The sequence below is a fragment of the Hydra viridissima genome, unplaced genomic scaffold (assembly GCF_058129835.1).
Source record: "Hydra viridissima isolate aposymbiotic clone 2 unplaced genomic scaffold, HvirCarnegie_v1 scaffold_1, whole genome shotgun sequence".
Taxonomy (NCBI): Eukaryota; Metazoa; Cnidaria; class Hydrozoa; order Anthoathecata; family Hydridae; genus Hydra; species Hydra viridissima.
The window spans coordinates 11482085-11508829 of NW_028324300.1; the positions used below are offsets into that span (position 1 = coordinate 11482085).

At 31.8% G+C, this 26745-nt stretch overlaps 4 protein-coding genes across 4 annotated transcripts; 2 read left to right on the forward strand and 2 right to left on the reverse strand.

Annotated features, from left to right (window-relative positions):
• The first annotated feature begins 5451 nt into the window (after positions 1–5451).
• LOC145193585 (uncharacterized) lies at positions 5452–8234 on the forward strand. Its single transcript, XM_090076921.1, has 2 exons — positions 5452–5778; positions 6101–8234. The coding sequence occupies exons 1-2, from the start codon at positions 5760–5762 to the stop codon at positions 8122–8124; spliced, it is 2043 nt and encodes a 680-aa protein (XP_089933047.1). The 5' UTR covers positions 5452–5759; the 3' UTR covers positions 8125–8234.
• Positions 8235–10611: 2377 nt separating this feature from the next.
• Positions 10612–14264, reverse strand: LOC145187179 (uncharacterized). Its single transcript, XM_090076798.1, has 2 exons — positions 13454–14264; positions 10612–13371 (listed from the first exon to the last, which is right to left on the reverse strand). The coding sequence occupies exon 2, from the start codon at positions 12005–12007 to the stop codon at positions 11408–11410; it is 600 nt and encodes a 199-aa protein (XP_089932924.1). The 5' UTR covers positions 12008–13371; positions 13454–14264; the 3' UTR covers positions 10612–11407.
• Positions 14265–16558: 2294 nt separating this feature from the next.
• Positions 16559–19675, forward strand: LOC149893337 (uncharacterized). The gene is made up of 2 exons (XM_090071359.1): positions 16559–18405; positions 18505–19675. Exons 1-2 carry the CDS (start codon positions 18335–18337, stop codon positions 18947–18949), a joined length of 516 nt encoding a protein of 171 aa, XP_089927485.1. The 5' UTR covers positions 16559–18334; the 3' UTR covers positions 18950–19675.
• Positions 19676–22908: 3233 nt separating this feature from the next.
• Positions 22909–23319, reverse strand: LOC149893338 (uncharacterized). The gene has a single exon (XM_090097414.1). The coding sequence runs from the start codon at positions 23317–23319 to the stop codon at positions 22909–22911; it is 411 nt and encodes a 136-aa protein (XP_089953540.1).
• Positions 23320–26745: the final 3426 nt, after the last annotated feature.

Sequence of the window (26745 nt, forward strand, 5' to 3'; positions counted from 1 at the left end):
CACATTTTTTATAAGTGCGCGCTGTTTACATACCTGAGTACGCGCGGTTTATATACTTCAATATTCGATTAGCGTGTTAGACATACAGACCCAAGTAGCAATGTATACATGGCCCGACAACGGTCCGGTTCTGGCAGTGGAACAGGGCCGGGCCTGGCTTGCCAGACCTAGCGCAGTGCCGCCATGCACATTGGCTTAATTATGGCCCAGGGCTGGCTAGCCATTGCAGGCTCGGGTGTTTCAACAGGCCACCACTGGCAAATGCTAAAAGGTCCTATGCAAGCCCATAGATTCACCAGAGCCAAATCGGTGACGGGCCATAAACAGTAAATCGCTTTTATTATAACGTTCCTGTTCATCAGTTTTATATATTGCATGTACATATCACTCATATGTGAAAACAAAGTTTTAGATTAACTTATTTTAATTAAATTATTAAAGCCCGCCATTTAAATGTTCCTTATTAATGGAATAGAGAAAATACCATTAAGTTAAATCACTCTTTTCGATTTCTAAATTTAAAACAAAATGAATATAAATTACTTCATCAAAACAAAACCAAGTTCAACAAATTCTATTTATAAATCTTATAAAGAAGAATTCGTTAACAAAAACAAAATATCTTTGAATTAATTATTATATTATATATAAAGTAAATTATTAATAATATATATGATATAAAAGGACATTATTATAATATATAATATAAACTATTATATAAAAATATCAAAAAGATGTGATTTATATACATTTAAATTTCTTCAGAAATGTTTTATAAAGGGGTTACCTATTTTACAATTTTTTTTATTATCATTGATAAATTATTTGTGTCATCATCAAAATCCCTTTAGGAAACATTTAGAACTAAAATGTAAAATCAATCCGTGTATATAATTTATGCCAGTTTGCAATTATAGCAACCATACTACCAACGATTGGTATTTAACAATGTTTAAAGCTATTTATCTCAGCAGACTTTCTTATGGCTCTTTGTTTTCTGCCACCGTTATGATCAGTAGCTCCTGCCAAATAGTGAACAATGGCTTTTTGAATGTCACTTTTGGATGTATCTTTGGTTGGACCATTTATTCTTAATGCTCCTGTGAATATACACCATCCTTTGTAGTTGAATGCAACACATTATTTGTTACTAAACATAATATTAAGAATAAAATATACATTACGTATGTTATCAAAAAATGTATGATACATATAAGTTTATATCTTTAAATGTTAATAATTATCACTTAAAGTTTAACAATAATCCCTTCTAGTTTAAGATATAAATGCATGTAAGAAGACCTTAAATTTTTTCATAATGTATTATATAATAAACATCTAAATAAAGAAATGCTTAAATCATCTACTATACTTTTTTAATAATATTATATACTGCTATACTTACTATTATTTGAAATTTAAGATTTCTGCGCAAGCATATAATAAATTACTATGTTGGCAGCTTCCAACAGTTGTAAGTTGGTTAGCAACTATCATTTTATACCTATATAATAGCTAGGATTCTTTGGTCTGAATTTAAAACTTTGACTTTTTCTTCACTGCTATTTAACAAAATAGATTTAAACAAACTAAATATAAAAATTATAATTAGTCTTACTGAGAACTTGTACCTTATTTGGCGCTACTCAATTTTCTCCCCCCCCCCCCCTTTTTTTTTTTTATGATTGATTATGATAGAGAATTTTATGCTAGTTCAGAAAAATATAAAAACATGGACCTGAAAATCAACGGAAAGTGCTCTAATTCGAAGTCAAAGTTGTAAAAAATCCCACTAAATACCCTAATATTCGCCATTTTTTAAAAATCCTTTTCAAAACGCTTTCAGTTTTAACGAAAATTAATTACTGTTGCATTGCGCAAAAAGCAGACTTGGTTTCCATCAGCCTTTACATTATTTTTTTAAAGTATTATAACGAAAGTGTTGTTACGAAATGAAATTAATGGAAGATTTCAAAAAAAGGTTGAACGTAGAATGTGAGAATGTAGAAAAGTTGATAAATAACTATTATTGTATTGTACGCTGTTTTTTTTCATTAAGAAAACGGTTTGAGGGTTACATTTTATAAATTTTACATGTGATAAAACAATTATGAACTAAATTTCAAAAGTTCTTCTTTTAGGAAACAAAACTGTTGAATTCTTTTTTAAAATTTATTACGAAAGTACATTACTTGCATTACAGTTCAATCTCTAATAAATCAAAAAACGGCTATTTTCATCAGGGCTGTGAAGTCGGTAAGCTGCTGTTCCGACTCCGACTCCCAACTCCGACTCCGACTCCGACTCCTTCATAAGTAACCAATTTCTAACAACAAATAGTTGTTTGTTTTACTACAGTTATTTGTTTGTAACAACAAATAACTGTAGTAAAATGTTAACATTGGCTATTTCATCACTATGATACAAATAATCCAACCACTTAGTGCTTTAAACAATATTTATAAGAAAACAATTTCTGAACAAACAACTTTTCTGAACTCTTGTTATGCAATAAACTCTTATGCAGTCGATAATAACATTATGAATTTGTCAAAATCATGTTTGAAATATTGTCAGTTGGGCAAAAAGAACTTGTTCTTCTTTAAGTTCATATTCTTTAAGAATCTTTTCTACTAAGACCTGGAAAAATTCACAGATGTGATTAGCTTTGGTTTCTTTTACTGCCAATGTCTTGGTAACTACTTCATTTTTTCAAAAAAAAATTAGACATTGATTGCAAAATAGTTCACTATGTTAAGAAACACAAAGCGTCCCTTGAGACATTCATTAAGTTCTTCTTTTTGTTTAACAGCTTCTTCAATCACTAATTTTCTAATATTCTCTCTCTCTAGAGAAACAAAGTTAATTGAATACTTACAGTCTTTCTGTTTGTGGAGCAACTCTTTGGTGCTTGGTGGTGGCACGCCTAGCTTTCTACTAAGAATATGTAGCACAGTGCCAGACAATTTAAGTCGGGAGTTTGGGGACCATGAAGTTATATAGTTTAAGGGAAGGTAGAGGAGAGCGCAAAGGAGGTGATGTATGATTGTCAGTGATAAGCAGCAAAATATCCTATTGCTTATCACTGTTTTAAAGGCCTAAAAATAACATGTCAAACTCCTTGTCCTCCAGTTGTTGCAAACTACAATTCCCATTGTGTCTGGATATCCTACAGCTTTCAGAGCATCCTGGGACTTGTAGTTTTGTAACATCTATAAAATCCTTATGAAAATTATGAAACTGAAAGATTTTTTTTAAACCGGAGTCGGAGTCGGTACAATTTTTCCGACTCCGACTCCGACTCCAGCCAAAATGAGCTCCGACTCCGACTCCGACTCCACGACTCCGACTCCGACTCCACAGCCCTGATTTTCATAGCACAAAAAATTATGCAAGATAAACATAGTTTAACGACCTTTTTAGCGTAAAAACCATGCTACGAATGTATTGCTTTTGTAAGCTAAAAGATCATTAACTTATTATTCTCAAAATGGCGAATATTAGGGTTTTTAGTGTGATTTTTTAAAACTTTGACTTCGAATTGTGCACTTTCCGTTGATTTTCAGGTCCATGTTTTTATATTTTTCTGAATCAGCATAAAATTCTCTATCATAATCAATCATAAAAATAAAAAAAAAAGGTGTGTGTGTGTGTGTGTGTGTGTGTGGGGGGGGGAGAAAGTCGAGTAGCGCCCCTTATTTTATCATATTTATTATAAAAAACGAAAAAAAGAAAAGGTAACATGCAACAAATTATTGTAAGAATATGTTTTGTTAACCAAAAGATATATATTTATATTTGAAATTTACGTAAATATTTTTGCGAAAGAAATGTTATGATAAACAAAAAAAAAAAAACTGTTTCTTTATTTGAAACTTATATATTTATCAATATTTGAACTCAAGATGTAAAACTTCATTATAATCAGTTTTATAATTTTCACATAAGCGTTCGTTGATTCCGTCGACATCTTGAGAGTCCAAAACTTGCTTCAGAAAAATTGCCGTAAACGCTATTCAGCTATGTTTTAAAGCAGTGGTCCAGTTGTGGCTAGCCAGCTCTGGTGTGCCATCTGTGTAAGTATATTGGCCCGTTATTAGCTAACCAAGACTGGCATGCCGCAAGCGGACCACATGGCAGTTGCTATCTGGCAAACCAGCTCTGGTGAATCTTTCACGGTACAACAATGGCTCATATCGGCTCCGGCATGCCATTCATAGAACTTTAATGGCCCGTAAATGGATCGCCAGAACTGGCGTAGCCGGCACTGGCCCATAGGAGCGCTGCTACTTGGGATATATATATATATCCCAAGTAGTATATATACGTGTATATGTGTGTGTGTATATATATATATATATATATATATATATATATATATATATATATATATTAGGGCCCTGCGAATCGCTTCGATTCGATTCGATTCGCGAATCAAATGTCGCTTCGATTCGAGATTCGATTCGAAAAAAATGATTCGAGTTTTTCGAATCATTTTTTTATTTAAGTTACTTTATGTTTTCATACAAACGGCGTTAAAAAGTTTTCAAAATACAATATTTATGTTATCAGAAAATTCAGCGGTAGAGTAATTTTGGAACGTAAACATACTTTTCATTAAAATTAATTGTCAATTAGGGACTTAAACAGAGCGGAACGCAACTTAGTAACGCAAAAGTTAGGTTTTATTTTTTGCGTCGTTAATGTTTGACTTCGCTTTCACTAAAGTAATTTTAAATTCGATATTTTTTGTTTGTGCTACATCAAGCTATTTTCGCATCAAGCTATAAAATGACTTCTAAAAAATCGGCAGTTAAAGAATTCTTTGAAAAAAAAGGAGTATTCTGGCAATGCAAACAAGAAAATTGCAACAAAAAGTATTCTGTTCAGAAAACTGGAACTTTATCTCATCTATGGAACCATTTAAAACGTGACCATAAAAAACTACACGTAGAAGCAACAAAAAAGCGCACATCTGCTACTAAAAGAAAAAAGAATTCCGATAACACAATCGAGCAATCATCAAGTTCCTCGTTAAATTCGTATTTTATTCGACCTCCAATAGATACAGTTATTAAAAAAAACTACGACCGTGCAGTGCTTAGATTTGTAATTAAAGATGGAAAATCATTTGAGACAACTTCTGGATCTGGCTTTATTAATCTGTGCTCGGTGCTTACTCAAGGGTAATATCATCCACCACATCCGATCACTTTATCTCGAAATTTAGGTGACATGGTCGATGATTTATATATTAACCTCCAACAAAGTATAAAAAGCCAGTTAATCTCCAAACCTAGTGTGAGGAGGGAAAACTAAAATAAAAAACGACGATCGATAGAAAAACATACACAAGATGATTCACTAACTCTTCACATAAATAAGTGATAAAGCGTTAGAAGAAAAGTTAAATACAACTGTGGAAAAACGTAAATACGAAGACGCGTAAATGATAAAGCGATAATAAGAAAAGCTAAAAACAACGCACAGTGGAGTATTTATACGAAAAAGTTGATCAAAAGTCAATTTTCAAAATTTTGTCAAAATCTGTTTTTATTGGTGCATTGTTAAAGCTTAATAAAGGTTACATCCCTAAATGGTCATTTCGGTTACCCATCTCCCTCCCACCTTATTGGGGCAGCTTTAAAAATCGAGTAATTGTGGTAATGAATTCAATTGTTTTTCAACGTTCCTGTTGACGAGCATTATTACAAATCGTTTTTTGAGTTTGTGGTTAGTGACAAATTTTAAAAACCATAATGGATATTGAAAAAGAAGGTAAGCTCAATTTTTTGGTATATTTATTTTCTCTATTTTATATGTTACTGTCACATTTCTCATCAATTATATTTGATGTAAAAAATTTAACGTTTTTTTTATATACACGATATTAAAAAGTGTTTTTGAATATCAATTAAGCCTTATTAAGCTACGAGCTTGTGCTTCACGTAAACCTTAGATATTCTATTTACCATTTTAAAAAAAAAAAGTTGCGCATGTACGCGCCCTAAGATTTTTTTAACTTTTTTAGTCAATAAGGCAAATACATTTTTTTTGTGATTAAAACTTTTACTTAATTTAATTAATATTTTTATTGTAGAATCTCAAGCTATCACAATAAAGATGACTAGACAATCACTTTATGAAGTCTTGGAGCAAAGTTCCGAGGAAAAAATTGACGACAAATTCGTGTTTTTATTAGAACACCTTAAAAACATAACTAAATGCCCTGCAAATGAAGAAAGTGCACTAAAAACCATTTTTTCACCTTTTAAGTTCCAATTTAAACAAAAATGGGAAAACGCTAGCCGTATAAGAGAGCGTTTTTTAAAAAATAACAAACAATGGCTCAATACCACCATAGCTCTACCAACTTGGACGGTAGCAAAACCCGGCCGACCGTCAAAAAAATTTTATGAATCGAGTTTACCAACGAGAAGGCGAAAAACAAGGGTTTTAAGGGAACATATACCTTGTGAGCAGTTGATGTATGCTGCTCAAATGAGTCAACGTGCTGCAGGGAACAGTGACGCGTCTAACGTTATAAAGGAAATTTTATTTACACCAACAAAAGCCAAACAATATAGAAAAAGTGACACATCTACTGAAGATATCATTAAAAAGCACACACCATCAGAAGCGTTGTCAATTTTTGTGGAAGCTGATATGACTAAAAAACAATATGAAATTATTCATGCAGCCAACAAGAATATCTATCCATGTTATTCACTTATAAAAAAAGCCAAAGAGGAATGTTATCCACCAGAAGAATCGATAACAGTTACAGAAACTTGTTCAGAAATTAAATTACAAGATCTTCTGGATCACACGTCTAGGCGATTATGTTGTTATATGAATGAAATTATTGAAAATTTAAATGAAAAAGAAAGAAATAATTTAGAATTGATTTCGAAATGGGGTTCTGATGGCTCGCAACAACAAACGTTTAAACAAAAATTTCAAAACAGCGATGATAGCGACGCTAACATATTTCAAAGTTCTTTTGTGCCCCTACGGCTCATATGCCATATTGGTAACCAAAAGAAGGTGCTTTGGCAAAACCCAGCACCATCATCTACAAGGTATTGCCGACCAATAAGAATCCGTTTTATTCGGGAGAGCAAAGACGTAACGAATGATGAAATCGAATACATAGAGAACCAAATAAAAGGCTTGAGAAAAAGTGAAATAATAAACGCTTTTGGTGGTAATTTGCAAATAAAGCATGTATTTCTTTTTACTATGATTGATGGAAAAGTTTGCAATGCTGCTACAAATACGACATCAACAATGAGATGCTATATATGTGGGCAAACTTCAAAAGATTTTAATGACTTGAATAAAAAAACGACAGAAAGCCGTGAAACACTGAACTTTGGGCTATCAATACTGCACGCAAGAATCAGATTTTTTGAATCCTTGCTGCATATGTCGTATAAAATACCAATAAAAAAATGGCAAGCAAGAACAGAAGAAGATAAAAAAATAGTAGCGGAAACAAAACAAAAAATTCAAAATGCCTTTAAAGATGAATTAGGGCTGTTGGTTGATATTCCTAAGGCTGGATTTGGGAACAGTAATGATGGGAATACATCAAGAAGATTTTTCGCCGATCCCTTAACCACTTCCCGCATCACAGGGGTTGATATAAATCTTATAAAAAAATGTAATCTCATTTTGGAAGCAATTTCGAGTGGGCATCAAATTAATGTAAAAAAATTTGAAAATTTTGCAAATGAGACGGCTAAACTTTATGTTGATTTATATGAATGGCACCCAATGATGCCGACTATGCATAAAGTTTTAAGACATGGCACCACAATAATTGAACAGGCTATACTGCTTATTGGCCAGCTATCAGAAAAAGCAGCCGAAGCCAGAAACAAACATTTCCATCTTTATCGACAGAATTATGCGAGGAAGTCTTCGCGAGAAAACTGTAATAGAGATATTTTAAACAGACTTCTGCTAACTTCGGATCCTTTGCTAAGCAGTATGAGAAAAAGGCCCCAGACAAAAAGAAAACCGTTCTCCAGTGAGACAATAGGACTCTTGATGCCGGAAACATTAGAAGACTCACAAGCGATGACGATTGACGACATATCAGATATTGATTCTGATTGAAAATGATTGCATTGACATGTACAAAAATATTCTATTTTATTTTGGATTAAATATAGGGCTATAATAATAAATTTAGATTGTTAATTTCAAACTGTTTGGTTGTCAAATCATTAGCCCCTTGTAGCGGATTAACCATAGGATTTAATCCTTTAACGAAAAATAATTCATAACAACAGGTATAACCTAAGGATAAAGTTCAATGATTGAGAAACCCAGTATAGGTTTAGATGCATCTTTCAAGTGTGATTATCCTTTTTAGTATTATAAATTTAGTTATTTATCATTATGTTAAATAGTTGTAAAGTTATAGATATTTGTAAAGTATGTAAGATGTATAAAAATATGTATTTTTTGTTTTAATATATAAATTTTTTACATTTCATGTGTGACCAATTGTTTTAATACAATATAATGACCCTAAACTTCTTTTTACTACATATCACATCGATAATAAACATAAAATAATTTTGTTCAACTTTTCAAGTGAAATACTCCACTGTGCAACGATCGGAAAAGACACATACAAGATGACTCGTCCACTATTCACATAAATAAATGATAAAGCAAAAAGAATTAAGTTAAAAACAACAACTGAGAAATGACGTAAACGTGGAGATTCGTAAACGATAAAGCGACAATTAGAAAAGTTAAAAACAACGATCAGAAAAGACTAATACACGATGATTCACCGATCTATCACGTAAGTAGACGATAAAACGGAAAGAAGAAAAGTTAAAAACAACGGAGAAAAGACGTAAACACGAAGACTCATCAACCTGCCATATAAATAAATGAAAAGATATCGCAACAGGAAAACAAGCAAAAACTATAAAAGCTCAAAAAAGAAAGAATCTGACAGTTAAGTGGAGAGAGAGTTTTTGTTAGGAGAAGAATTGGAGAAGAATTAGAGTTTTTTGGAGAAGAGAAAAGAGTTTTTGAAGAAGAGATTCAAAAGAGAATTTTAAGAGAAAAGAGTTTTAAAGAGATTTAAAAGAAGATTTTTAAGAGAATTAAAGAGGATTTTAAAGAAGAGAAAGAATTTTGTGATAAGAAGAGTATTTTGAGGAATAAGCAGTTTAATAAGCAGTTGAATAAAAGAAGAAAAGAAGATTTTAATATTGATTGTTGGAGAATAACCAGAAGATTTAATTAAAGAAGAGATATTTGTAATAAAAGAAAATATAAAAGAAAGAGGAGTAATTGAAATAAACAGTATTGAACACTGCAAGAAGCGTAAGAGAATATTATTTGTATTATATAAAAGTTATAAGAGTAAGAGTGCTACCATTACACATTAATAGAACATTTGTTGAGTTTTATTACATTATAGAATATACTGAGGACGGCGATTATAAGTTTAGCCCTTTTAGATTAAACCTTGCCCATTCCTAACCAAACTATCCCTAAACCTCGCCCTTACCTAACCAAGTACTTCCCAGACCACTAACCTCGTTCCCAACCTCCATCTACCTAATCCAAGCATAACACTAAACCCAAACCTTCCCCTTCCCCTTTACTGCAAAAGAAAATAGAATAATAATAACATATAAGAAAAACGCCACCCTCACACTAGCTTCACTTTTGATCACTTTAAAGCCGACAATGGTGATAACTTTCTTGTTTCTACTTGCCACTTTATTTCATCCTCTTGGGTTTTAGAATTATGCTGTTTATCAGTTGTAAATCTGGAAGTAATAAATGCTTGACACAAAGCTACTTCCACTGAAGAAATTTTAAGAAACGTGCTGTCAAAATTTGACTTGACTTCAGATAATATTTTCCGAGCTACAACCGATACTACTCCCAGTATGCCATGCACACTTAAACTTCTTGGGCTTGATTGGCTAGGCTGTTGTGCTCATAAACTCCAACTTTGTGTGAAATCAGCTATACACAACCAACCAATTCTTGTTATATTAATTAGCAAGGCTCATAAAATAGTAGGATTTTTTCACTCATCATCAGTTGGACAGACAACTCTCAAAAAGTTTTCTCAGATTTCTCAAGGAAAACCTGAGTCAAAGCCTCCAATGGATGTGGAAACGCGCTTTAACAGCACTTCTAACTTATTGGAATGGGTTTAAAAAAATAATGATTCTATAGAGATTGCTCTAGTTGAGTGTTCACAAAAAAAAAACTGTATGAAAGTGCCACCGACTTGTCCAACTGAAACATAAGTGCAATTATTAACAACAGTCGCTCCTATAAAAAATGCAGTATCTGAAGCCACTACTATACTAAGTGCGGAAAAAAGCGTAAGCATTAGTTTAGTTTATCCGTGCATTACAACTTTGAAAAATTATCTTCGCTTGATGGATAAAAGAGGGATGGGTAAATTTGTTGACGATCTTATTACGCAGTTGGAAATGAGGTTTGATTTAAGTGAAGACGTTTTTCTTACCACTACTTTCTTAGACCCTCGATTTAAATCAGAAATGTTTACTTTGGCAGAGAACGATTAATTTGGGCTAGAAGTAACAAAAAGAGTTTGTTCAAATAACATTCAAATTTTGTAATATTTTGTATAGTATACATAAAAATAAATATAAAAAACTTAAATTTCTTTCAACTAGTGATTCGATTCGTGATTCGATTCGATTCGCGAATCAAGACCTGCTCCGATTCGAGATTCGATTCGAAACTAAAAACGCCGATTCGCAGGGCCCTAGAATACACCTTCTTTCACTTTCGCATAACTCAACTCTGGAAACTTGTTGCATAGGTACCGAAAAGCATCTGAGTTTTTGTCTAGTGCCTTTACGAGGTTTTTCATGAGCCCCAGCTTTATATGAAGTGGAGGCATAAGAACTTTTTAACGCTCAACCAATGGCACACGCAGGACGTTTTTACTACCTGGCTCCATTTTATCTCTAATGGGCCAATTCTTATTTATATAGTGGTGTTTCCTATCTCTGCTGTCCCACTCGCAGATAAAGCAGCAGTACTTGGTGTACCCTGTCTCCATTCCCATGAGAATAGTGATCACTTTTAAATCACCACACATATTCCAATTGTAATTGCGATAGCAAATTTTTTCAAGAAGTAGCGACATGGTTTCGTACGTCTCTTTTAGATGAGTAGAATAACCAACCGGTACTGATGCATACATGTTTCCATTGTGTAATAATAAAGCCTTCAAACTTGCCTTGGAGGAATTAATAAATAGACGCCATGCTTCAGTCTTATGTTCTACACCGAGGCTTGACATAAGACCTTGGATGTCAGTGCAGTAGCACATATTGTCACTCATTGCAAAGAACTGCACGAGTTCTTTGTGTCTATGTCAAAATTGTGAAGTTCTTGTACCTGGTGATAGCAAATTAAACTCTTTCAGACGTGAACCTAGCAGTTCAGCTTGACCTTTTGTTAGTGCCAGGTCCCATACAAGGTCGCAAAGATCATCATTATTAATCAAATGAATTTCATTATCATCAGGATTGTAGTCAGAGTCTGCCATGTTGCTGGAAGACGAGCTTTCTTCTTGTGTTGCATCATCGACTCTGTATTCTGTAGGTGATGTTGGTATTGGACAACTGACTGGATCATGTGAAATTGGTTTTGAAACCGAGGGAATATCTGGATACTTCACAGATGAACGAGTCTTGTATGAGAAACCTGTGACATTTGTCAAACAGAAATAACAGTCAGTGATGTGGTTGCTTGACTCACGCCATATCATAGGAACTCCAAATGCCAGATGGTTGTTATTTTTAGCCTTCCTTATCCAACCCCGTAAGTTGCATTCACATGTCAAACAAATGAACTGTGGTGCCCATGACTTGCCGCTGTCAACCTTTGAATCAAAGTATAGTTCATAAGCTTTTCTCAGAAATGGTGTAAATGTCTTTCGGTGGCTTTTGTCTGTGAGATAAAACACACACATAATAAAACAAGTCTGGTGAATTGATGCAGCCTCTAGACGCGATTGTTTTCACTGAAAAAAAATAGCAAATATTTAGGAATAGTATAACTCATAATAAACACACAACTCATTAATAAACATACAGTTACAAATTAAGTACACTAAATTAAACAAGCAATTCGTTCATTTACATCAGTTTATAAACATCTAATACACAGTAAATCAGTCACTATCACTAGACACTTGTCATTCATATACTTATTACATTTCCTCATAAGGGAGAATTCAATTCACATAAAAAGGAAAATATCAAAAATCATTAAATTAGCATTCGATAAAAAATAAATGAACTCAACAGGGTTCATTTCTGTAAAATGATATTAGTCTTCTTAAAAGACAGGTGAAACATTACCTTACTCGGTAGAAAACAAAACAAACTCGAAATAACAAATTTCGGTCTCGATTAAACCACTCAGGAGTTTTCACTTTTAATTACTATGTTTAAATCAAATACTTTATTCATTACTCCTTATCTATAAACTAAAATAGCACACACGGGATCTTTTTTAAGAAGCACAATATTCGAACATAACTTCACTCGATCACAACAAACAACGATGCCCTGCACATCATTTAGCGGACCTATTTTCAGAACAGAATATATCATTTTAAAATATCAAAAGAATATGTTTAGTGTTGCCATCTGTTATTAACTTAGTAAACTAAACTCTATTTTCTTATTCATTCGTAACAATAAGGGATTAAAAAAAGGTATGTTTATGTTAATATCTTAAAAACCTGACGTGATAGAGAAAAACGGTTTTCAGAAGAAAAATGAGAAAATGTAATCATCAAACAAGATATTTTTGGGTTGTTATTCAGTGTTATTATATTTATATTTACAATGTCTATTTTTGAATTTTTTTAATAAGGTGGTAAGTTAACAATAAAAAATAGTCAAAAATGGTTAATAATTAACTCAACAATGTGTATGAATTTTTCCCTAATTATATACTTTCTAGGAATATCAATTTAAAAGTTGAGAAGTTGCAATAAAAAAAATAAAAAAATTAGGTGCTCATTTATCATTTATAATAGAAAACTTTGTAAAGCTTAAAATAATGTCAAATATACAATTAACATACAAAACATATAAAACAGATCATGTAAGACACCCAAAGCATATTAATCTTTGTCAGATTCGTTAGAATTAGAGCGTTCAAATTGTGGAAATGATAATCGCGGTAAGGTTTCGATGTTAATGATTGGACGGTATGGTTCAAATTACCACAACTTTCTGTTGAACTGGCTTTCTAAATGGGCTAGATCTTTTGCTGTGATTGAAGGAGGATCCCCAAAGAGCTTTTATGCACTTTTTGCATCACCTGAGAAAAAGTTGATTAAGGCTAAAGTATAATGTTTGTTTGCATCAAATAAATAAAACAACTTCCAATAAAGTCCACTTACATCTAACAAGTGGGACTTGTCGGCCTCCATTTGTTTTAGCAAGCCTGACTGCTCCGTGTGGTGAGGCATCTTTTGATGAAACAACTGATGATGCAATCTGTTCTAAATCAACTGAATCCTCGGCTGCTAAATGTTTCAAATTTTGCGTAAAGCTGAACTGGTTGCAGCTATGAGGAAGACCTTTGCTAATTGATGTCAGACATTCTGAACATAACTTTTCTTTTTTTAAACTCTGAGAAAGATTGTGTTGCTCATGGATGGGATGTTTTTCTTTCAGTTTGATAAATATAAAACATCAAGGATTTCATCAATTCTAAAGGAAGGCCACTGGGGCTTTTCAGTGAACAGGCCACTGAAGCTCTTCATCATTCCTTCAATGCCCACTGGCAAAGGAAGCGGCCAAAAAACCATCCAGACTATGGAAACCGATTGGAAACCTACCTCATTGATTAGAACAGCAAGCACATTTGAATGATTCATTTCATGAAAATTTACCATTTTTCTGTGTCAGAATGTTAACCATTTAATGTATAAAAAATTTGCATTTTTGAATTGAAAATGAGCTTTTTGTGCTGTAAAAATGCAAAAACTTTTTATGCTGTCATTTCAGAATTTTGTGCTATAGAATAAAATTTCAAAGTCAATTTTTTTTCTCGGACGAAATTAGACCATTTCAGCTTTTACATTTTTTTGATCTGGATACTTGGTACTATCGAATTAAAATATAACCATTTAATACAAAAGTAATAAAATGGTTATATTTTAACTTTTTTTTCCCAGACAAATCATTATAATGCTCTATTTATACCAGCCTAAAATTAATCAAAGTCAGAGAGAATAAACAGACAGAGTTATTAATGCAATAAAATAAATAATTAGAAATAACAAAAAATATTTTACTTAATACTCTTCTACTATTATTGCTAAAATAAAAATAATATATGTATATATTGTGAGGGCGGTGGATTTTATTTATTTATTTTATATTTATTTATTTATTTTTATGTTAAAGATGAATAATGTGACGATGGTAATGCGCGGTTTGTCTTAACTTTAGTTTGGTTTGTCCAAAAAATGGTTGCAATCAGTTCCTAGACCCCGATACCTAAAACTGAGTCCGAACGCTATCTTATGAGGTTTAATAAGAAGTTTTTATTTGAGTTTTTATTTTATTTAATAAGAAGTTTTGGTTTGAGGAAGGTCTATTTCTAAGTTGATTTTAATTTTTTTTTTTTTTCCTAAGAGTGAAGCAAAATAATTTAGACGCGTGGTAGGAGCATCAGACTTTTTAATAACAATTTTTTTTTAACGCATATAAAGCAATAATAAAAGTATTTATAATGATAATATTGCCTTACTTAAAATGAAAACAAAAATAAAAATACTTAGGACTGGTTTTTCTTCTCTTACTTATTTTTCTTAATAATTATTCTCAATTATTTCTCATCAATATATATATTCTCTTGATATTAACTCATACAAATAACAATTCATTATAATTATAATAACGCAAATTGAAAGTTACTCAAATACATTTCCTTACCAAATCCTTCTCATAAGTTCCTCTTTAACTTGTTCATAAATTCTTTTCATTAAATTCTCTTTAAATCTTCAAAAATCCTTTTCTAATAAAATCCTCTTTTAAAATCTCTTAAAATTCTTTTCTCATAAAATCCTCTTTCAAAATCTCTTAAAATTCTCTTAAATTCGTTTTTCATATAATCTCTTAAAATCTCTTAAAACTTTTTATTTCTCTTTTAAAATCCTTTTTTTTTTTTAAATCTCTTATAACTCTTTCTTAATACATCTTAAAAAACTCTCTTTAAAACACTTCATCAAAATTTTCCCGAAAACATCTCTCTAAAGAGAGGCCTCAAGAAAATCTACTAAAATCTCTCTCAAAAAAAATATCCCCAAAAAAAAATTCTCCCAAAAAAATCTAAAAGATTTTCTCAACCGTTCCATTTCTTTCTGTCCGCAGGTGTTATTTTGAATTCTCGTCCAGACAATAGATTTCTTTTTCTTCAAGTTCGTTCAGTACTTTAGTTTCAACTGCTGAGTCATGGTATTCCTTAAAACAAGTTTTACTAGTTTTCTTTTTATTAGTCTTTATATCAGAATGGCTACAAAACTTTCTAGAACTTTACTAATTAAAATCATATCATTGTGTTTCAAGTCGTGTTTGCAAAAACAGTTTTAATCATAAATGGTGGGACTCATTCATTTTTCATGTCGCTCTTTTCTTCGTTTGAATGTTGCGTGTTTGAGTCGGGAAAAACTTAAAGATAATCTTTAAATTTTCCTCATCTTCCCTCCTCACAATATGTATGTATGTATGTATGTATGTATGTATGTATGTATGTATGTATGTATGTATGTATGTATGTATGTATGTATGTATGTATGTATGTATGTATGTATGTATGTATGTATGTATGTATGTATGTATGTATGTATGTATGTATGTATGTATGTATGTATGTATGTATGTATGTATGTATGTATGTATGTATGTATGTATGTATGTATGTATGTATGTATGTATGTATGTATGTATGTATGTATGTATGTATGTATGTATGTATGTATGTATGTATGTATGTATGTATGTATGTATGTATGTATGTATGTATGTATGTATGTATGTATGTATGTATGTATGTATGTATGTATGTATGTATGTATGTATGTATGTATGTATGTATGTATGTATGTATGTATGTATGTATGTATGTATGTATGTATGTATGTATGTATGTATGTATGTATGTATGTATGTATGTATGTATGTATGTATGTATGTATGTATGTATGTATGTATGTATGTATGTATGTATGTATGTGTGTGTGTATATATTAGGGCGTCCCAGCTGCTCCACAAAACTCAAAATTTGGTCGTGGATAGCTGTTCAAGTTTTTGGTAAGGCGTTTGGGCCTAAAAACAACGGCTATTAATTTTTTTCTGCAATCTGATCATATATGAGTTAGCACAAGCGACATAAAGTTTGATACTGTGTAAAATATACATTTTTCGTAATAATATCTTATGAATATTTATTTTATCTTTGTTTAGTATTATTACTTAACTAACTTTGATTATTTTTCAGATTACTAATGATTAGTATATAATATAAATGTGTCATAATGGAAACTATAAAAATGATATTAGGGACCACTCCTGGTATCAACGACAAGAAAATTAAGGGATATAAACTACCAACAAAGAAGCAAGTAATTCTTTGCCTGCTTGCAACCCTTAAAGATTTAGACTTTAATGATGCATTATCTCTTACAATTGATAATGTCCTGAAGCATTATTTGAAGTCAAATATCTCTCCAATAAGTGGAAGAAACAACATTGGCAAAATAATGAATGAAGAATACAATGAATTTATGAAGTTAATGAAATACAATTAAAATCGAAGACATTTGGATAACCAAGGAATCAAGATATTTATGTCAACATTAGATACTACCATGAAATTTTATAAGAAATCTGTTCTCCAAGATATGGAAGTTCAAAAACAACATAAAACAATAAAGGAAAAAGAATCCATCGATGCAGACATTGCTTTCATGCAAAGCATGATAACTGATAGGAAAGCATCTTATTCAGGAATTGTCAAAGCCCATTCAAAAGTTGTTGAGAAAATGCAGAAAAGAACCTATGATAAAGCTTTTCCCAAAAGAGACCATTCGATAATGTTCAAAGAAACTGATGAGTTTGAGTTAACCAGTAGTTCTTGTGATGAATCGGTTGGGGGGGGGGGGGACTGCTGGACCCAGCTCGGCCTTCTCTGAAGTTGAACGGCGACACAAAAGGTAAATTAAATCTGGTGAACACATATTTGTCCCACATGATATTGGACAAATATGTGTTCACCAGATGACAAAGACAATCAACAGAGAGGCTGGCAAGTACCGGAATTGGCGACAAAACCCCGTTTTTGGGTGGACTTCCACACAAAAGTCAAAATTTGGGCCAAATGTGGCCAAATTCGAAGCTTTCACCAACATCCCTTGCTCATTTTTTGTTGTATCTTATCAGGCTGAGCAAAAAATGCCCAAGGGCATTAAGGAATTCACTGATAAGTACCGAAATTTGCGACAAATGCACAGAAATGCTTAGAATTTGCTTGTAATGTCAATTCTGTGATTATTTCGTATGTATGAGGAATAATATTAGTTATACTAAGATGAATTCATTCGTACATTCGATGATATCTGTCTGCAGAGGAGATGTTTTAAAAATAAATCTAAGTTCCAGTTCAGTCCAACGATATCGAATATCAGTACTGCCCCATATTAGCCAACAAATAAAAGACAAATGGAATCCATCTCCAAAAATGGTGGTACATTGGGACGGAAAACTAATGGCTTCTCTAGACTACAAAGACTCCGATGATCGTCTACCTGTTTTAGTATCGGGAGTAAATGGAACTAAGCTTCTTGGTGTGCCAACCCTTCCAAGCTCAACCACAAAAACTGATCTGAAACATGGTAACGTTGTCTCTGTTGCAACAAAAAATCTGCTTGTAGATTAGAAATGCGACAAAAACATCATAGGTATGGTCTTCAACACAACCTCCTCGAATACAGTCTAGGCTTTAACACAGCAATTATTTATTAATTTTTGTGAAATGTTAATAATTTATCAAATTTCAAATCAACAAATCATTTTTGCACAAACTCTAGGATTACAAATACTGTGGAGGTTTTAGTAATGGACAATTGTAAGGCTATTAGGTTTAGTTTTATCAAAGAATTAGTTAATTCACTCTTTACATCACAAGACAGCATACTGCAGCACGTGTCTGCCTGCAGAAAGTACTAGACCGCCCCTTGTTGTGGTTTGCATGCCGCAGGCATGTAGGAGAAGTCATGCTTAGCGGCTGTTGTGATTCATTAAATATAGAGGCTTCATCTGGTCCAAACATTCAACTTTTTAAAAGGTAAGCCAAATGCTTTAACAACATCATTGAAAAAAAAGATTTTTAAATTGATTAAATTGACTTGCTTTAACTAGTGGTAATGATTATAAATTGTTGCAGATTCAAGAGCCACTACTTACAACTTCCACCAGTTAATAAAGCAAACTTTTACTATCCTGAACTTCCTAGAGCAACTGAAAAGGAACAAGAAAGCTTAACAAATTCCTTCCGTGAATTCCTAGCGTTAGATTTCACTCGAGGGGATTACCAAGAACTTATTGAACTCAGCCTGTTATTAGTTACAAAAGGATCCGAATCTCAGAAGTTTAGCATGAAGCACCTTGGAGCTTTGCACAAAGCAAGATGGATGGCAAAACTTCTGTACACTATGAAAATAGTATTATTGTCCGGAAAGATAATTGAGCAGTTTCCCAATTCAGAAGTTGCAACCAAAAATCAAATCAAGAAATTACAACGTTTCTGTATGTTTTCTGTAAGTGTCCACCTGCAATGGTGGATTAAATGCTCACTTGCAGCTGATGCCCCAGTCAACGATTTGATTTAAGTCAAGAAACTGAAACGGTTTGCATACCATGACTCTATAATTGCTGGCAAGGGAATAAAAGCTCTTAGCAGACATAGTTGGTATATGAATGAAGAGCTTGTTCCATTGGCTCTTTTCTCACAAATGGTATCTGACAAAGACAAAGAGAGTATGAGGCTCCGGCTCCTCCAATTTGAAAGTGCTGGAAGTACTACAGATCGAGTTGGAGCATCCTTCGGAAAGCCTAACCTTAAACCAATTTCAGAAGAGATTAAGTCACTGAGTGATTTGATTGTCCCTGGATTAATGAGGTTTTTCCATATTGTGAATGGTCCCTATGAGTTTTTTCAAACATCAGCCAATGAATAGACAAAACTGGACAACTTTCTTGAACTGAAGACAATTGTTCAAAGTCTTCAAGTAGTCAACGAAGCTGCTGAACGAGGAGTAAAGCTATGTCATGATTTCTTGGGTGTAACAATGGACGAAGAAAGGTTTCAAGATGTACTCCAAGTAGTTGAAAGTTCGCGAAAAAAAGTTCCAGTACAGCGGAAACTATCATCTTGTTCTCAAGAGAAGTCACAGTTCCTAGCACTGGATGATGATTGATGATTAAATACATAAATGGCATTTCGATTTTTATAATAAACAATGAACATTGTACACGATATTACATCATTCAATGGAAAATATAAAAAAAACGATATTAAAAATATAAAAAAAACGATAACATCATTCAATGGAAAATATTGCGTTTTTCATCCTTTAATTTTTATTTTAGTCTAAAATTTTTGAAAATCATAAAACGCCCTAACATATATATATATATATATATATATATATATATATATATATATATATATATATATATATATATATATATATATATATATATATATATATATATATATATATATATATATATATATATATATATATATATGTATGTACGTGTGTGTGTGTGCAGTGTTGGAAATTATTTAAAATACTAATATTTTAAATACGTAATTTAAATACTTTTAAAGTATTTTATTTTGTATTTTAAATACTTTTTCCACCAAGTATTTTTTGTTTGAATTTTAAACTTTTCAAGTGTTTTTTACAACACTGATAATAAAAATTTTGTGTGAAACAATCTCAAATTATACATGTTAACAGTCTGGTCAATAACCGGGTACCCGGGTATCCATTCCAGTTTCCAAACTAGAATTTGTTAACGTCCTTTTAAAATATTTTTATGACTGCTCGGATCCCCAAAGTTAAAGTAGTTTGACACCACTTTTTTGTCAAAATTTTTTGGAATCAATCATTCAATAGCAGTTATTAACTATCAAACTCGATACCTCCTTCCTTTCGATAACCGGGTACCCCGGTACTCACTTAAGTTATTATATATGAAAGCCGAGTTTATACACAATAATAAGACTGCTTGTTAAAGTATCTTTTTTTATTTAAACACATTGCCATAAAAAATAACAAAGAAGTTAATTATTTCACACACTCCTCACATGGCGTGGTTGAAACACAATGCTCATCACAAATAGAGAGCTCACATATCAAATATGATTTTCGAGTTTTTCGACGTTTTTTAAATTCGCAGGTGAGACAAACATGGCATACCCCAGTAATTTTTTTTCCTTCTGGTTGAATCGAGTTGTGTCTGGGGTTTAGAAGATTTAGATGCTGTTGGTTGCACATATGGATTTATTGCTCGACCAAAAAAACTTTCAATTGCCACTTTCGTAGCAAACTGCCTCATGATTTCTGGATTATGCGAACGTTTTTCAACAAACGGAATACACAGCTCTCTGCCCAGTTGCCGATAAAACAATCGTCGCTCATATGATTTTTTTGGAAGCACTTTGTTATTCTCATAATTAAGGATATATGCTGCAAGGCAGGTAACATCGAGAATATTGTAGAAAAATGCTAGAGGCCATCTTTGAGTTAATTTTTTAGTAGTGTATCCACCAAGCATTTCATCCATTGTATCAACACCAGCTTTTGACCAGTTGTAAATCTCAATCATTTCTGGTTTTTTCTTTGCATCATCACCAATCTTTGCTACCTGATGCATTGATAATTGCATAATCACTGCTTTGTTTTTTTTGGGCACATAGCTACACATGGTTACTTTTTCATGAAAGCCAAACACGGTGGATAGTTCTTCTCGTGTTTTCAATGCTGTCATTGCTGGTGGAATGCATGTCTTATTTTTCTTTAAAGCACCAACAATTGTTAGATCCCAGGATAGTAAAGATTTTGCCAATGGCAGAGTAGTGAAGTAATTATCCATTATAATGTTTCTACCGGATCCTTTGTATTGTACTACCAAGTCTTTTACAACTCTCTCACCAACATTTTTTTCACGACCGGCACTTGATTTTCCAGTGTAAATCTGACCTGTGAGGGGATACGAGTTTTCTGCATCACATATCCACCATACTTTAATTCCATACTTGGCTGGTTTTGATGGAATATATTGAGTGAACTTAGTTCGACCCCGATATGGGTAAAGTTGCTCGTCGATGGTCAGGTGCTCTGTTGGGTTACAATGTTTTGCTAATATACTATTAAGCATTGTCCAAATATCTCGTATTGGAGCAGCTTTATCAATCTCCATGCGTTGAGTACGAGTATTGGCATCATCAAACCGAATAAAACGAATGATGTTCCAAAAGAGATTGATGCCAATTGCTGCACGATACAATGGATATGAGTACGACTGCCACATATCCTTTGTATTGTCAGTATTTGAGTTGTTGGCACCAGAGATTATCAAAATAGCCAGGAATGCATAAAATTCCTGAAGTTCAAGATTTTGCCACACTAGTTGTTTTTTCAGTGGATTTTTTTCATTATATGTTGTATATGTTGAGTTTGCTTTTTTATTCGTATGACGTGTAATGATATCATTCGTATGACGTGTAATGATATATTATGCCATGCAACTTGATGTTCACTCAAAAAAAACTTCTCTTTTTTTCACAATAAAATTTTGAACATTATAGTTTTGTTCTTTTCATTACACAGTAGGTGGGTACCCGGATATCCGGTTATTGAACGAATGGTGAAAGTTTGGTTATTGACCGTACGGTTAATCATATCTAAAATTAAATATACTATATATATACAGCGGTGGCCAAAAATTAAAGACCACTCTTTTTTTTTTTCAAAATTTATTTTTAACCTTAGTATAATTTTATTTTGGAAAAAGGCATCAAAAAAAGAAAAACATTTTTAGAAAGAATTTTTATTGTATTTTATATTTATTATAAAAGAATTTATAATTTTTTTACAAAATAATGTTAAAAAATTAAAAAACTGACTAGTAAAAAATATATATGGGAAAAAAAATTGGAGAAAAATTTAAGACCAGTTTCAAAAATATTTCAAAAAGCAATAAAAAAATAATTTAGAAACGTGTTGTTCCTCCATTTGTTTTCGAGCACTCTTGTACTCGTTCTGGCATTGAATTCATTAAAGTTTTGATTACTTCATCATGCACATTTTTCAAATGATGAGAGATAGAAGATTTCAAATCTTCCAAATTGTAAAGTTGTTCTTTACCAAGCTTTTGATCAAGCCACGACCATAAATTCTCTATTGGATTCAAGTGTGGACTATTGGCAGGCCATGGAAGCACTTGAATTTTATTAGAATTGAACCAATCGCTAACAACATGCGCTTTATGACACGACGCATTATCTTGCTGGAAAATAAATCCATCTTGCAACTGCCATAAATCAATGCTAGGAATAAGCGAGTTTTCCAAAATTTCGATGTACCTTTCTTTGTTGAGTCTACCTTTGTTAATGCCTATTGAACCACTGCCTTGTTTTGTTCGTTTCAAAATGCATGATTCATCGAACCGTTCGCTTGGAAGTCTACGCAACATTACGCGACCTTTTCTGTTGTCTACCTCAACGTTCGTTTCATCACTAAAGACCACACGGCTCCACTGATCTGTTGACCGATTTTTATGTAGTTTGCACCACTCTTTCCTGGGAAATTTTTGTTTTTTTATTTAAGCGTGGTTTTTTTGCAGCAGCGCGCCATAAATAATTTAAATTGTGGAGGACCCTTCGCACAGTTCTAGGGCTTGCTTTCAGACCATTTGACAGTGTCCATATCGTAGACAAGTCTGTAGATGATGCTTGTCTGTTTTCTTTCATTAATCTCACTAACAAGCGAACATCACGGTCATTTGAAATTTTTGTGCGTCCAGTCCTAAGACGATCATTAATTGACCGGGTCTCTTTGTATAGTTGAATTATGTTAATAATGCAAGAGTGAGACCTTCCGAGCTTTTCTGCTATTTGTCTGATGCTATAGATTTCTTTTAATACAAGAGCCGCGTATCTGTCTTTTTCTTCGATCTTTACACGCATTTTTGCAATATTTTTATATCCTTATTGCAATTCAAAAAATAAATGTTTATTTGATATCGAAACTCAGGTTTCGACACTTTATTTTATAGCCAACGTAATAAGCAATTAAGACAGTTAAAAAAAATAATGGATTATTATTTTTAATAAGTGCAAATTAAAGATTTGAAAGTGGTCGTTAAATTTTGTCCAATTTATTTAAAGAAGATTTATAAGTACTCATCAGTTTTTTAATAAGTTAAACGCTATTTAATTAGAATTAGATTTAAAAAATTATACCACTTTAATCCGTATGTTTTAATTAACAAGATAATTAAAAAAAAAAAATTTAATATGTCAATTAGAATCTTCTTAATTTTAGTTTAAAGATTAAGAAACCAACTAAAAAATGAGTGGTCTTTAATTTTTGGCCACAGCTGTATTGCCAGGCAGGCAATATTTTGCTTTTGAGAACAAAATCAACCGTAACATTAGTTTATTCAAGATGGCGAATATTAGGGATTTGTCGTATAACTTTGTACTTTCAACTTCAGTTTAGATCACTTTCCATTGATTTTGAGACCCATGTTTTTATATGATTCTTAATCAGTATAAAGTTCTCTATCAGAATAAATCAAAAATTTAGGGGTAGGGGGCGGGGCGGTGGGATAAAGTCGAGTAGCGTCTGTATAATAATGACTTTTATCATGAGCGTTAGGGTCATATCAATTATGAAACTTTGTGTTCCTGATTATTTTTATGTGACTTATTAAATTTTTTAGATTCTAAGTTGTAGAAATTATTGTTTGCGTAATAAAAGCAGCAGCTGTTTCAGTAAAAAAAATTTTTTTTCAACATTTAAGATATAGGTGCTATTAAAGTAAAATATCCTTAAAAACTAAATGTCTATCAATTAAAAAACAACAAATAAAAGTTTAGTATAACTAGCCATCAAGAAATGTAGACTTTTGGATGACGAGAAAAAACGGGTACAAACTTTGATCTCGCGTACTTTCGTTGAGATGACTGATGGAGTGTTGATATCATTTTTTTTTATGTATTATGTATCTACAAATATAGTTCTAAAAATCAGTTCATAACATTGAAACTAAATTAATCTTTATAATTATTGATTATGATTTTTTTGAATTATTCTTTTATGAAAGTTTGTGATGTTTTTTATTCTTAATGTTCCTTTTTTTTTCTCCCTATTATGTATAACTGCTCTTATTAGATTGATCCTGTATTGTTATTGTAGAATTGTATATTTACTTTAACAGAAAAGAAAACTCCCAATTCAAGTAATTTCAGCGTGTTAGCAAATTAATACACGATAATTAAAGATCTTTGTAAGTTTGATTAATTTCATGGTACATCATTTTAACTGCTTTGTTTCAGTTTCATTTTCAACAGAAATGAGTTAATTTATCAATAACTTATGTTAATTTATGTTAATTTAATGAATAGTTTAATTTTTTTCAGGGCGTCTTTACAACGAAAGATTTAATGCTTGGTTATTAAATACATGACAACGTTTCATTCAAAGTTTGAAACTGTAAACCAGTTTTAAGAATAATTGTCTTTTCTCTCTTTTTTTTCTTTTTAAAAAAAAAAGTTTTTATTCACAGAAGTTCAAAATTAAAAAGTAAAAGCCAAAGATTATCTAACTATCAAAGATAAATCTGTATCAAACTTGGGATATGTTTTCGCGCGTAAAAACCTCCTAAAGCGCATCCAAAATAAAACCAAAAAGATTTTTTTCTTTGAACTTTTTGCCCTAAAAAAAAAAAAAAAAGGCCATAAACTGGAAAAAGATGTTATTTTATGTTTAAAATATTATTTTAAAGTTCTCAACCTGGACCAGTATGCATGTTGTCTGAGTTAAAAAAGCGAAGTTGCAATCTGTGGTTTTTAACTTAAACAACCCCAATCTGTGATTAGTCTTCGTGGTCCAGGCTGAGAGATCATCTTTATTCAAATTTGTTTTCCAACCGAGATGAAATCATCGAGATTCAGTTATCTACTTTAAAAAAAAAAAGTTTTTCTCTTTTGAAATAAAATTTTCCCGTAAATCTATACTCATTATATCTAATTTTATACTCATTATATTTAATTTTATAATTGATAAGAGTACCTGGAAGTGATCCTAATTAATTACATTTGAACTTTCTCAGTTTTTCTTCTGAAGTTTTGTTCAATCAGCGAAAAAATAAGAGAAAATTTACTATTAGGGTTAAAGGAGACTATTAAGTTATAATTTACCTCAGGCTCACTAAAAACCAAGAAATATTGCTCAAAAGTGGATCGGGTAAGCAAGACAAAAATTTTATATTGTGGCCTTTTTTTAAAATTAAAAATTTTTTAAAATAAAAACGGAAAATTTTCAAGAAAACGTTAAATGAGCCTTTTTTTATTAGAAAATTTTCTATTAAATGATAATTACACGTTTAAAATGTCTGAAGAATTAAAAATTATTTTTCTTTAGAACAAGAATTTGAACAATAATATTTAAACCCTTCTGGTATAGTTGATACTTTAACCCTTCTGGTATAGTTTAGAAAGGTAAAACAATCAATTCCGAATATTATTAAAGCTAACTATCGGATCTTATTAAAGCTAACTATCGGATCTTATTAAAGCTAACTATCGGATCTTATTAAAGCTATCTATCGGATCTTATTAAAGCTAACTATCGGATCTTATTAAAGCTAACTATCGAATATTATTAAAGCCAACTATCGGATCAATTGGTTAAAAAAAGGTTTGAGCTCAGACCAGGGCAAGAGAAGAAATCTTTCATCAAGACAATAGTCCTGCTTGCAAAAGCGTTTTAATAGTTGTTAAAATTAATCAATTAAAATATGAATTGCATGACCATCCACCGCATTCACCAGATTACATCGAGTAAAGACACCATTGCAGCTGTGGATGGGCTCAAGCGATTGCAAACAAACTGTCTTATAGCGATGGAATAGAATTATTGAAAAAACGCAGAACAAAGTGCATTTCATTTGAGGGAATTTTCATTATATTGGCAATTCTAAAAAATTATCGGGGACTGCTATAAGTGTGTGTCTTATTAAAAACTTCAATTGCACATTCCTAAATGATCCGGATCTAAAGATGACAAAACGATTTTCAGATTTAAAAAACACAAGAATGGTAAAGAATCAAAAATAACAGCTTTTTGATTTTAGTCACTTTAATTTTTTTTACCAGCTGTTTTTTGTGTTTGTCCGTTTGCTATTCATTTGTCCATTTCTTATGCGAAAGAATTTATCTATGCTAAAAATCTAATAAAAACTTCCTTACAAATCGCATTTTTATAAAAAGGCTTGTGTTTAAAGCGATTCTTAAATATACCAAAGTTGGTACAAACCTCCTCTTAAAGTTTTTTTTTTTCACATTGAACGGTACCTCCATAATACTATTACTAATAAAAATCTCGTT

Bases quoted from the DNA above. Each gene is read 5' to 3' on its own strand.
- LOC145187179 (XM_090076798.1), bottom strand. From the start codon at position 12,007: ATGTGTGTGTTTTATCTCACAGACAAAAGCCACCGAAAGACATTTACA.
- LOC149893337 (XM_090071359.1), top strand. From the start codon at position 18,335: ATGCTTAGCGGCTGTTGTGATTCATTAAATATAGAGGCTTCATCTGGT. The intron at 18,406-18,504 runs GTAAGCCAAATG...AAATTGTTGCAG, and splicing joins AACATTCAACTTTTTAAAAG to ATTCAAGAGCCACTACTTAC.
- LOC149893338 (XM_090097414.1), bottom strand. From the start codon at position 23,319: ATGCGTGTAAAGATCGAAGAAAAAGACAGATACGCGGCTCTTGTATTA.